Source organism: Sturnira hondurensis, unplaced genomic scaffold (genome assembly GCF_014824575.4).
Source record: "Sturnira hondurensis isolate 20B ecotype Veracruz unplaced genomic scaffold, ASM1482457v3 Scaffold0007865, whole genome shotgun sequence".
NCBI lineage: Eukaryota > Metazoa > Chordata > Mammalia > Chiroptera > Phyllostomidae > Sturnira > Sturnira hondurensis.
The window spans coordinates 13,356,556-13,369,353 of NW_028080496.1; the positions used below are offsets into that span (position 1 = coordinate 13,356,556).

General features: G+C 55.6%; 1 protein-coding gene across 3 annotated transcripts in view; it reads right to left on the reverse strand.

Annotated features, from left to right (window-relative positions):
* The window catches only part of ATP10A (ATPase phospholipid transporting 10A (putative)), a 106,485-nt gene that overhangs the window by 13,153 nt on the left and 80,534 nt on the right, over nt 1-12,798 (reverse strand). For all 3 annotated transcript variants that reach the window (XM_037053802.1, XM_037053805.1, XM_037053804.1), the window contains 6 exons: nt 12,199-12,393; nt 10,785-11,361; nt 4,986-5,089; nt 4,762-4,888; nt 3,876-4,060; nt 1,864-2,194 (listed from right to left, as the gene is read on the reverse strand). In XM_037053802.1, coding sequence (XP_036909697.1) covers nt 1,864-2,194; nt 3,876-4,060; nt 4,762-4,888; nt 4,986-5,089; nt 10,785-11,361; nt 12,199-12,393 — 1,519 coding nt within the window. The remainder of the gene's footprint in view (nt 1-1,863; nt 2,195-3,875; nt 4,061-4,761; nt 4,889-4,985; nt 5,090-10,784; nt 11,362-12,198; nt 12,394-12,798) is intronic.

Below are 12,798 nucleotides of genomic sequence, written 5' to 3' on the forward strand. Positions count from 1 at the left end.
GTGGTGCGGATGCACAGAGCCCAAGTGACTCGTCAAGCAGCCGGCCACCGGGCGTCTCTCTCCCATGAGTTTTCTGTTCTTTATTGCTCTGTGCCCGATGTGGGTGACTAGCCAATGCTGATGGAACTGAAATTCCGTGAAGCAGTAACACTCACTGCGGCTTTCCCCAGAATGTCCCACTCAAAATGAGTGATAATGGATAACACTGTTCTCTGTTATTAATCTTTGGACACTTGAGACTAGGTCACATTGATGCTTTGACTCACAGTCAGAGAAATGAGCTGAAGTTTTCGTGGGTCTCTCCTTTCTCTTTTGAAATTCTCTTTTTTTTTCTGTTTAACCAGCCAAGGCTTTACCTGCATTTTCTTTCCTTTCTTTAAAAATATTCTCAGAAAGAGAGGAAGGGAGGGAGAAAGAGGGGGAGAGAAGTATCAATGTGTGGTTGCCTCTCTCGTGCCCCCTTCTGGGGACCTGGTCTGCAACCCAGGCGTGTGTCCTGACTGGGAATCAAACTGGCGACCCTTTGATTCACAGGCCAGCACTCAATTCACTGAGCCCCACCAGCTAGGGCTGCATTTTCTTGAACGAACACCCCCATCCATTACTTGGTGGCTGAGCCCGGCACCCACCAGGCTGTGCAAACGTGGTCGGTTACCCAAGGCCCACACCAGACCTCCGGGCAGATGCTCCAAGGAGCGAGGTTAGTGGAGAGGGCGTGGCCCCAGCCTGCAGCTTCCTAGGCTCCTGCCTTGGACGCTGCTCAGGGGCATCAGAAGGGCCCTCCAGGCACATGGGAAGGAGGTGGTTCTGAGATGGTCTCTCTTGGGAGGAACTGCCCATCTCCCACCAGCCTGGGCCAGGGAGACCCTCTGAACACGTGCTCACTGCTCAGGCCTGAGCCCTGCTCCCTCCCCTCAGCAGTTAAGGAAGCAGGGGAGGTCTCCATGACAACCACACTCAGGCCACATCCCACTTGCAGGGCAAGGGGTTCTCCCACTTGCCTCAACTCTGCATGACAGGGAGGTCATCCCCAAGTCAGCAAGGACAGCTGTCACAGACCTTTTGGGGAAAATACTCTAATTATCACGGATGGGAATGCTTTACTGCAGAGCTAACTCTCATCCAGGGGTGGGTTCTATAATGCAGGAAAACCAAATGGATGCCTAGGATCACACAGAGTCACCCCCTTCTCAAAGCAACCTGAGGTATTTCCTGGCCCTCACCAGCAGGTGGAGCTGCCGAGTCCCTGGACCAGGCTGGAGGTTGGACCTGAACCTGATGTGGGTAGGGATGCCGCCCTGGGAGGTGGCAGGTGAGCATCAGGAAGAACAGAACAGGAGGGGAGCCCACAGGGCTCTCCGGGCCGGCAGTTTGCAAGGAATAACCAGCGTCAGATGCACCGTCCCTGAGGAAAGTCACGTACATTTTAGCAACTATTCCTACCTTACAATGGGTATACTTAATTAGTCTCTGTGTCCTTCCGGCAGGACGGAGCCTTGGCCGCTCAGTGACCAGACCCGCCTGCAGAGGCCCTTCTTCCAGAGTGGGCGGGGGCCAGTGCTGCGTGTGCAGCGTCGCTAACCGGCCCCCCAGGGAACAGCAGCACGGCCAGCTCTGTCTTCTCCACCCGAGACTGTGTGACCTGACGTGTGGCTATGACTGCTGCCACTGCCTACTTGTGGCTTTCTAATCTACGTGTCCTGTTTGCAAAGGCCACTGCTTTACTGCACTGGGGGCGACTTCCTAAACAGAAAAAGAGGGAGGAAGCGTTTTCCCATCTCACGGCACCACATGGACAGGTAGGAACTTCAGGAAGCAAAGAGAGGAAGCAGGTGCATGAGACCGGACGTTCTGCCTACTTACCTATGGCCAAAGTCATGGCCTTGAGCTTGCTTCTGACGAGCTTCACCACCATGCTCTTCTGCAGGGGCGTTGAGCGACAGCAGAGGACTGACCGGCACTGCTTCGCGAGGAAGAGAAACTTGTCCTCCAGGTTTTTGTCCAGGGCGTAGGCCAGGCTCCTCCCATCAATCACGAGGCTCGGGCAGGGGCCGGGGGTGGCGGGCTCAGCAGGTGGGCAGATCGGGGAGAAGAGGCCCACGCTCACGCTGCCCATGGCCTTGTTCGGGGTGTGGCAGGGGCCCTTGGCCCGCACGTAGTGTAGGCACTGGTCCAGCAGGGCTGCGCAGGCCTCCTGAAATGCACGCAGGAGGGCGGCGTGGTCGGCTTGGTCCTGCCACAGCCCAGGTTCCCCCTCTGCCCCCCAACATGTCTGGGGGACACAGCTGGGTCTGGTCCTCTCTGGGCACCAGGCTGCAGGCTCTGCCCAGGTGCCCCACTAAAACTGGGCTGAGGAGGATGGCTTCCCACACAGAAGAGAATGGGCTGGTCTAGGGTTTCTATTAATGTCCACGTCTACGCACAGAGGGTGGGAAGAGACTGGCCACTTTGGGAAGACGCCGGCCAGTGGGACCAAGGGAGCCCTGGCTGAGCCCCTCCTGTGTCCTGGGAAGGCACAGAGGACCTGGCACAAGACTCGTTCACTCATTCCTTTGTTATGACTGCCCCCTGCAAAATGCGATTGTCAGTGTTCTTCCCAAGCTTGCCTGTTGACCAGGAAAATAAAGTTTCTTAGAAAGAGCCATAATCCGAGACTTTCCACTGGCAATGCCCTTCCCGAACAGGATCTGAACTCCAGAGCGATCAGGGAGACCTGTGGGGGAGCCTGCGCGTCGGGGCACGGGGCCATAGGAGGGACGACCGTTTCCAGGTACAAACACGGACCCCGGCAGCCCCTGGTGCTCTGCTTTGTGACCAGGCTCCTGCCAGGCACCACGGGGACCTAGTGGCACTCAACACACACTGCTGGGGGCCCTTTTACGTTTAGAAAAGTGAGTGAGACTGGAGGGAAAAGGCTGAGAAGGCCACTGCTGGCCTGGGATGAAAGACGGGAGGCCAGTGACAGACAACACCTGGTGACCACAGCTGGTCCCAGGCCAGGATGTGCGAGGGCGTCGCCAGATACGGCCCGATGAGTCGTAGGTACTCCCTACACACTCAGGGATCGACATTCAGAAACGGGACAGGCCCTGGCTGCTGTGGCTCAGGTAGTTTGGAGCATCACTCTGAAATCAAAGGGTTGCAGGTTCAATCCCTGGTCCGGGCGCATATGTACAGCAAGCCATTGATGCTTCTCACTTGCATCGATGTTTCTCTCCCCCCTTCCTCTCTAAAAGCAACGGAAAACAGTGTCCTCTGGTGCAGATAAAAAAAATACATAAATGGGACTGTATGAAAACCCTCCACGCCCGAGACAGCCCACGCCATCCTAAGGATCTTGGCGCTGATGAACCTGCTGCCCTGGCTCCTCATGACCTCAGTGAAAACCCCCCTGACACCTCCAACGTGGACAGTGCGTCAGGAAAGAGCAGGCTGAACTCTGCATTAATGATGCCCAGGTGGCCCTGGCCGGGAGGCGTCACCCCAGCGCGCCATGGTTGTGGGCTCCGGCCCCGGGCAGGGCACAGACAAGAAGCAACCAGCGAGCGCCTGAGTGAGGGGAGCAGCAAATCGATGGTTCTTTCTCCCTCCCTCTCTCTGTAGCATCAGTCCATACAAATTAGAAATAGAAGAAAAGAAAAGAAAGTGGAGGTGGGCATCCCTTTGAGACTGAGAAACCCCAGCGGACTTTCCAAGGCCACCACAAGCACGGGCTAAGTGCCAGAAACAGCGCAGGGGCAGGGGCAGGCGGAGGGCAGCGGCCGGGCGCAGGGGCCGCAGCCACCGAGGGTCCTGGTGCATCTCGCAGCGCTCTGCCTGGGCCCTTGGTGTGCGGCTGCCGCAGGCCGAGCCGCACGTGCCCGGGATGCCCCTACCTGGGACTCGGCATTCAGGGTGATGACTTCCTCATCGTGGTCCAGCAGCTTACAGGCATAGGCAATGTTGATGGCTGTTTCCTGTTTGTCACCGGTGAGAACCCAAATCTGCAGGCCGGCCTGCCGCAGTTTCGCTATGGTCTCGGGAACGCCGTCCTGCAGTCGGTCTTCGATCCCAGTGGCACCTGGGCAGAGGTGTGGCAGTGTGTGGGCCGGTCCTTCCTGGCCCCAGACCCCGACGGTGAGAGGCCACCACACCCTCACACAACAGCTGCTGCTCGACCTGCAGACGGGGACCTGCCAAGGGTCTGCCCTCTGTGGCCGCACACGTGAGGAGGGGCTGGTTGGCTCAGGACAGCCGGGGATGCCATCAATGGCTGAGTCTGAGGGTCAGTTGGAAGCCCTGACCAGAGTCCTCTGGACCTACAACAAAGCACCTGCAACTCTTCCTAACAGCAGCTGACTTTGAACTTGACAGACAACTTGGAAATATTCTTAAGATGTAAAGTGCAGCCATATCTGGGGTTCGACCACAGCTTCTTTTTGTTTCCTGGGGTGGGGTTGAGTGGATCCTTTTAAGCCTCAGTTGCTGAGAAGCATAGCTTCTATTTCTGGTGGAAAAGCAGGGTTGCAGGCAGGCAAGTTGGGGGACGGGAGGAGTGCCTGGTGGGGCACAGAGAACCCTGCAGAACCGGGCCACCGCAGGGGAGAGCACCCCGTCGAGGATGGTCCCACCTGAGGGCCGTTCGAGCCTCAGGAGGCTCCTCAGCCAGCCCAGCACATGCAGAGACGCCGCTACTGCCTGCAGCCAAGGCGCCTCCCACTGGGAAGCCATCTCTAGGCACTCAGAGCCAGCCCACACCACACGCACTCTGAGCGTCATTACCCAAGAGGTGCAGATCCGTCTCCAGGCGAATGGCTGACTGGAAAAGGAGCTCCTCGCGGTTCTCCACAGAGGACTCTGCCTCCAAGTGGCCCTTCAGCCAGCAGGCGTACTCTTCCTGACTCAGGACCTGCGGGAGATGGCCTGCTGAGCACCGGCGCGCCTTGAGTGCCGGCCGCACAGGGCCCTTGGGAATGCGCTCGCCGGCCGGCGGCGGCCCCACTCACCCTCTTGGCGATGCACAGCGTCCGCAGGCCTTCCACGGCGTACAGGTTGAGGTAATTCTGGGTCTGGCTGCGGATTCTCTTCTGATGCCTTCCTCTGGCGTCATCTAGGTTGGAGCAGAAGCAGAGAGGGGGATGGGCAAGAAAACAGAGCCCCGTGAAGGCCGTGGGGCCAGGCCGGGGTCTTGGGGATCTACTTCTGTGCAGTGTTCTCTTTATTGATTTATTTTAATTTAAAAAAATTTTATTTTCCAATTACAGTTTACATTCAATGCTATTTTGCAGTAGTTTCAGGTATACAGCACAGCAGTCAGACAATCATATACTTTACACAGTGTTTCCCCTGATATTTCCAGTGCCCCCTGGCACTGTACAGAGTTAATGACAATATTATGGAGTCTATTCCCCATGCCGTCCTTTACATCCCTGTGACTTTTTTCTTTTTTTACCCTTAACTGAGGACATTTTTTCTCATTGCTTTTAGAGAAAGAGGAAGGGGGAGACAGAGAGAAATACTGATATGAGAGAGAAACATTGATCAGTTGCCTCCTGTACGAGCCCCCACTGGGGATCGAACCCACAACCTTTCATTCTACAGGATGACATGACAACTCACTGAGCCACACCAACCAGAGCAAAATGGTAACTTATCTATTTTAGCCACAACAAAAAAAAAACCCCACAGCAAAGAAATCAGCTGTTAGCTAGTGAGTTCTCCACACATCCGCCCTTTTCTGTTCTCCGTGGACAAAGACGAGGGGCAGACCAACTGCTTATTCCGGAAGTGCGGAAGTGCTGACCGCGGGCCTCACCCGCTGTGCAACTGCTGCGTCCTCTCCGGCCAACACCTAGGAGCTGGAAGGCAGAAGGCTCTTTCCTCCCTTTGTGTGCGACAACAGTATGTGGTGAGTGAGCGTGCTCCGGGGCCACAGGGTCATGGGGGTCCTCGCCTTCCTGCCTCGCTCTAGCTGGTGGTGAAGCGGGTAGAATATTCCCAGAGACGCTCTGTCCAGCCTAGCCCAGCCAGAGCCGTGGCACTTGTCGATAGGCAGCCACGAAACAATGGTCCAGGAGCTCCCTGGGCTCCTTTCCGGTCAGTTGGTCAGATCTAAAGCCAAGCCACACAGACCAACTCAATACTTGGTTGGGAAGGGCCCTTCCTGTGCCCATAATAAGTCCTGCATGATCCCAGAGTGCTTTGCTTTGCTGATGTATACCGGGCCATCAGTGTTCCAGAAAAGGAAAAGCCTGGTAATTTATGCCTTGCCTGGTTAACCCCAGCAATTTCTGTGTTCCTAAGCAATAAAACCCCCTAAATCTCACATGGGGTACAGAACCTGGGGCCCTATCTCAGGAGCCTCCATAAATCCCCCTCTGCTTTTACCAGTGCCTCTGGTCTAAATTATTTTTTAAAGTGATCTATAGGAAACGAACCCCATAACCCAGGCACATGCCCTGACCAGGAATCGAACTGGTGACCTTCTGTTTTGCAGGACGATGCCCAGCTCACTGAGCTACACTGAGGTCGTGGCTCTGGTCTAAATTCTTTAATATCAAGAGACGAGAACCCAAACCTGTTGGTGGCAGTGACCTTGGCATTTTGCCTCCTCACCCCCATTAAGCAGGAAGGTCCCAGGAGCAGCCGTGCCCTGGAGTGGGCTCCAGCCACCTCCAGTGGGGCCACCGGGGCAGTTAGCTGTCTGGCTCAGCACTTGGAAGGAGGTCACGCTTTTCACAGAACATGCACGGGAGAAGCTGTTACTTAAAGAAGAGTCTCATCAACATGTGTGTTTGGGCTGCTCCTACCGGTGCTGCTTGAAATGAGACGCTCACAGGGACAAAAGCCCCGTGGAGAGTGACCTGGCATCGTCTGGCTGGTCCACTGAATGAAGGTGTGTACACTTCCTGTTTATGAAAAGTTGTCCTGCACAAAGTCCAGTTTCTATCCCCAGAATAGCCTTTGCATCTGTTTGCGTTGCCAGACACACATAAGATGCCCAAATATTGCGTAGGACATATGTTTACTGAAAATATTAGCTGTTGTTTTTCTGAAATATATATTTAACTGGACATTCAATGTATTTTCTTTGCTAAATCCGGCCACCCTACTAACCAGACACGAGGAGGGCTGTCTGCTCCCAAGTCACCCCGTGACAGACGGGACCTGGGAGAAATTACACTGTGCCTCCCACACCCGTCAAGGCACTGAAGATTGCTTCTCCAAGGCCAAAAAAAAATTTTTATATACCCAGCAGAGGTATACATATAGTACGCAGACACAGCATATATGTGGCATTAAAATGTTATGGGGGCAGCCCTGGCTGAGTAGCTCAGTTGGTTGGAACACCATCCTGCTACGCCAAAGTTGCAGGTTCACTCCCAGGTCAGGGCACATACAAGAAGCAACCAATGAATGTGTCAATAAGTGGAACAGCAAATCGATGATTCTCTCTCTCTCTCCCCCTTCCTCCCTCCCTCCCTACTTCTTCTCTCTCTCTAAAATCAATTTATAGATATCAGGGGAGGACAGTTAAATACAAAAAGCCTAAAAAGAATCTGTAATATTGAAAAAATACTGAGCTGGGGAAACAATTTAAAAACAAAGAGGTGATAAATGAGACACGCTGTTCTCATTACTTTGCTTTAGGAATTTAACTTTCCTGAAGAGATCACAGAGTCATCTTAACTGGACGACCATTTCCTCCTGGCATTGTGACCACGTTGTTCTTAGCAGGTGAGGGTGTGACCTTATTTCAGATTCTGACTGTTCTTTGAGTGTGACTATCTGAGGGACTTTGAAATTAAAATAGTAATAACAAAAGCCAGCCAGGTGGCTCAGCTGGTTGGAGCATCTTCCTGTACACCAGATGGTGGATTCGATTCCCGATCAGGACACGTACCTAGGTTGTGGGTTCGTGTCCCAGTTGGGGTGTGTATGGGAGGCAACCTTTCAATGTTTCTCTCTCTCTCTCTGTCTCCTTTCCTCTCTCCCAAATTAATGGCCCAGAGGGGGGAGGGGAAGGTCGCCTCAGGCAGTCGGAGCTGCGCAGTGGCTAGAAGCCGCCATCAACTGTGTTCACCGGAACAAAGCTACCTGAGGAGAAGGCAGCCAGGCCACTCTGGACCCCAGCTGCTGTGGATGAAGGCTGGGTCCACAGGCACCTGGGCTGAGGTGTCTGTGCAGGGCCATGTGCCTCAGGTATTCCTGGGCATTCCTCCAGAGAAAGATGTCCTGGCTACTCCTGATTTTAAGGCATGTTTTGAAATTGCTCAAAGTGATGTGCCCATTTCCTCTGTACTTTAGAAAAATGTATTTCTCCGTGGGAGTGTCATTTAGTAAGATGGTGAAGGAAGGAGGTGAGGTCAGTCCGTGAGGGTTCAATTGACCAGCCAGCCAGAGAGCAGCAATGCCGGAGGCCCACTAGGTGGCGCCCTGCTCCCCCTCGACTTGGGGAAGGGGTGGGCCTCCAAGGCCATACACAGAGGCCACTGTCCTGACCCACAGCAAGGTGTGGGTCCCATGGGGAAGGAGCCAGAGAGAAGGAAAAGGGACACAGCTTATGCTTTATATCCACAGGACACCAGGCCCTGTGCCTGGGGCTTCCTGTGACGTCAGCGTCCAGATTTCCTTTCCACAGGGGGGAAACTGAGGTACAGACTGAGTGACTCGTCCAGGGCCACCCACCCTGGGATTGGAACAGAGGTAAGTACTGGGGGGCAGTGATACCCCTGCTTGCTACCTGATCCCATGTGACTTCCTGGGACTACGACACACTCTCTCTAACACAGTCGAGTCCACAGGCTTAGCCTCCCTGTGCGTTTTTCGGTAAAAGCATCGCAAGTACTTGGAAGAAAATGTTGGACTACATCTGGCAGGTGACACCTGTGTGCCTTTCTGATTTTTCACCTGCACACACGTACAGCAGCCCGGCCCCCATGCTGCGTCCCAGGCACAGGCAGCCTCTGCTCGTCTCCACCTCTGCCCATCCCCCAAAGTCAAAGGGGAACGATTCTGAGTAATGCCAGGTGTCCTGGGCACCCAACTCAGGGTGACCCCAAAGCCACCCTACAGTCCCACTCCTGAGAAGCCGCTGGGGTCTCTGAACATCCTGAATCTTACGTTGCCCGGTGACTCCCTGTAAGTCTTCCCGGTGCAAACCGGTCAGAACCACGCACCGCTGGGAAATTCCCGGAGAAGGGCAGGGAGCTGCACCAACTGCCCGTTTGGAATTCTCCCCCTTCAATGGGCTTCACGACAGTTACACCAACGCTTCTCCGGCCCAGCCTGCACTTGGGGCCCTGAGCACCTGACTCTCAGCGAGAATTCCATTTGTGCTTCGCATACAAATTTGAGACTTTACTCATTCAAAAACCGCAGTGCTGGCAAAGTTCAAGGGTGGCCCCTGCTGCCTTCTCAGTGGCTGGCGTGTCCTTTGCAGAGCTCAGCAGGACTGTCCAGCCCCCCCCACGGCCCCCCTCCCAGCCAGGCCATAAGAGGTAAAGTCTGAAGCACCACGGTCCATTACCCTGTCTTTACAGCAAAGCGGTGGAATAGAACACAAATCATCTTTTTTTTTTTTTGCATTAAAGGAATCTGCACTGTTAAGCCTATAGCTGTTTCCCTTTTTTGTGGGTGCAAAGTCAGATCTTCCAATGAAGAAGCCTCTTGGAAGGCACCCTCAGCCCGCACACTGGATTCTCGGCGCACTCTAGCATAGCAGCCCTGCAGGTGTACAGAGGCAAAACCCAGCCCCTTGGTGGGTCACCCCTGAGAGGCCGTTCGAACTCTTTTGAGGTGCCTCTGCACCTTCAGGTGGGCGGCCTTTGGGAGGTGACAGGTCTGTGATGGGGAAGGTCTCTGTGGGCAGAGCCGCTGGGGCAGCTCTGGGGAAAGAACTCTGTCCCAGAGCTCAGGAAGGGCGCACCCAGACCACGGGGCTCAGCTCCTACCAGAGCCGCTTCCACTGCGAGGCAGCTGGGGAGGCCGTGGGGGGCAGGAGCCAGGGTGGGTCCCACTGTCTGCCGGCCACATCCTCACCTCCACCCACTCTCTCCTGTATAGGTCAGCGGAGGTTTGCTGGGGGGCCCAGGCCCCTGTCCTAGCCCCAGAAGCTTGTACCTGCAAAGACCTGCAAGCCCTGCTCAAGCAGGTCTCACTCTCCACACCAAAGGTTTTCGAATCCTTCTTTTTCAGACCTGAAGTTATGTGAGCCAAGATGGAGTGGCTCTCCCCAAACTCAGGACAGAAGGCCCAGCGTGGGGCTGGCAGCCCCCACTCCCTGGACCCCACAGGGGGAGGGCTTGAGTCAGCTCCACACAGGGACTAAAAACTGTGGCCAACACCGGACAGGAAGGAACCTTCCAGAATGGCTTGTCTAAATGTTGTTAACCTTCATTGTCCAGACTTGAAACCTGATGCTAGGTCTCACCCGGGGACACCCAACTGCTCTGTTCCAGGAGAGTTGGCCCTGAAGCCCCCCCCCCCCGCCCCCCTCACTGCGTTCTAGTCCCCAGGATATGGGGAGGCAGGAGGCAGGCCTAGTGGGCATGGCTTTAAAGGAACATTCAAGGTCCTGACCGGAGGGCTCAGTTGTTTGGAGCGTTGCCACCCTCCCCCACCCGCACCATCAATGTTGGGAGTTCCATCCCTAGTTGAAGTGCATACCAGGAACAACAGATGGATGCTTTGGTCTCACATCCATGCCCCTCTCTTTCTCTCTCTTTCCCCCTCATGAAAATTGCTTCACCTGTGGAAGTGGCGGGGTGGGGCTGATTTCTGGGATGCTGGGAGGGGCGGGGTACCTGAGGAGCAGGGCACCAGCAGGTCCATGACTACCGAGTCCGCGCCCTTGGTGTAGACATTGATTTCGTCTGTGAGCGGGTGCCGGATCACCACGGACATCCTCTTGCGGATGGAGTCGAAGCCCAGCGTGTGCAGGAGCTCAAAGGTCAGCCTGCCCAGGTGGGGCAGCTCCACCGCCACCTGGTCGTGCAGCCGGTCCACCAGCGCGCAGTTGTAGGCACGGGCAGCGTACACGAGCGCGGCCTCATCGGGGCTCTCTGCCTCGTAGCGCAGCTCGGCCTCGGGCTCCCGCGCCGGGGTGCGCCCCGGGGTCCAGCCGTCCGCCTCGCTACCGCCGCCGACATAGTCCTTGCTGCCCGCGGCCCGTGCCAGCTGGCCTGGCCTCTCCTCCAGCCCGAGCAGCGCGCTGTCCGCGGACACGGCCGACAGGAAGCCGGACCCTGACCGGTGGTTGGACTTGCTGTTGCTCAGGTTCCCGGTGCTGCTGCAGCTGGAGGCCAGGCGGCTGGGCGAGAACCTCCGCAGGAAGTCTTCTATGGTCTTCACCGGAGACTTCAGCTCGAACCTCACCCGCACCTGCAGGAGACAGGCCAGCGGTGTCCTCGCGAGGCCCCGCCCAGGCCGCCACAGGGCGCTCCTGTGCTTCCCATCCCCCAAATTTCGGGGCGGACGATGAAAGCTGCAACCGGGGCCAGGGTCTCTTACTTGAGACCATCCTTTGGCCTCTTTCCTTAAAGGTAACGCCATGTGCATCCTTTCAGGATGCGCTCACCGGGGTCACCGTCCCTGAGACCCGGATGGACTCAGAGGGTGTGTGGCTGGTGGTGCTGGCTTGGAGACTGTCCCGTCGCTTTGCAGAACAGCTTCGGAGGCATGGGTTCGTCATGGCCTGCCACCAAGTCCAGCCTCTCCCCCTTCCCGCCACTTAACAAAAAACTGGTTTATACATTTCTTCGAATTATGCCCATAAAAAGCTTAAACACACAAAGAACATCCCCAAATCCCAAAGAAACTTTCTAAACAAATGACAAGCCGCTCAGCTGGGTGGAGAAGTCAGGATTCAAGTCCAGGGGGCTTGCCCCAGAGTCTGGGTCCCCAGCCTGTCCTGTCCTTTCTCTCCTCAGTGACGCTGGGACCCTGAGACTCCAGGTAGGTCGTGTGGGGCACCTGCCCTTGCACCCCGCCCCTTCTGTCCCAGGATGAGAGGGTGGAGGGTGTCTGTTCTCTCCCATTTGGCCCCCAGCCTGGCCCCCCACACTGCAGCCGGAGGATGGCACAGCAAGGCCACCAGCTGGCTTGCTGTGTGCCCTTAACCGTGACAGGAGGTGCTGAGCTTCTGCAGGGAAGGAAAAGCCAGAAGACTGACAGTGTGCCAAAGGTCAAGGGCGTTGTGGGCTCTAGAGGGGCACTTGCCTTTTGTCGTGGCTGATCTGGGGACGTGACCACCACTGTGTTGCAGACGGTGAGCGCGATGAAGAAGTCGAACACATCAGACAGCTCGGGTGACAGGTGGGCCAGCGGCTGCTCCTGGTGCCTGGCGAGGGCCAGGCACTTGTCACATTCGCTCACCTTCCCAAACAGCTTCGGGTCGGGCGTGACGTCTTTCTCCTGGAGGAAACCAGAGGCTGGTGGGTGAATCTGACCCCAGGACCTACTAAGTGTCTTTGTGGCTGACTATTCAAGGCACCTTGACTTTATTTATAAGCTGTAAGCACGCCTTCACCTCACACCTACGCATGTCATTTTATAATGATAATTATGCATAATTTTAATTGTATAGGAATGTATAACTTACAGGGGAAAGGAAAAGCATATATTCTTTTTTTTTAAAGATTTTATTTACTTATTTTATTTTTAGAGGGGAAGGAGCAAGGGAGAGAAACACCAATGTATGGTTGCCTTTTGTGCGTCCCCTGCTGGTAGTTAGCCTGCAAGGAACCGGCCTGCAACCCAAGCATGTGCCCTGACTGGGAATCGAACCGCGATCGGCTGGTTCGCAGGCTCCCGCTCAAT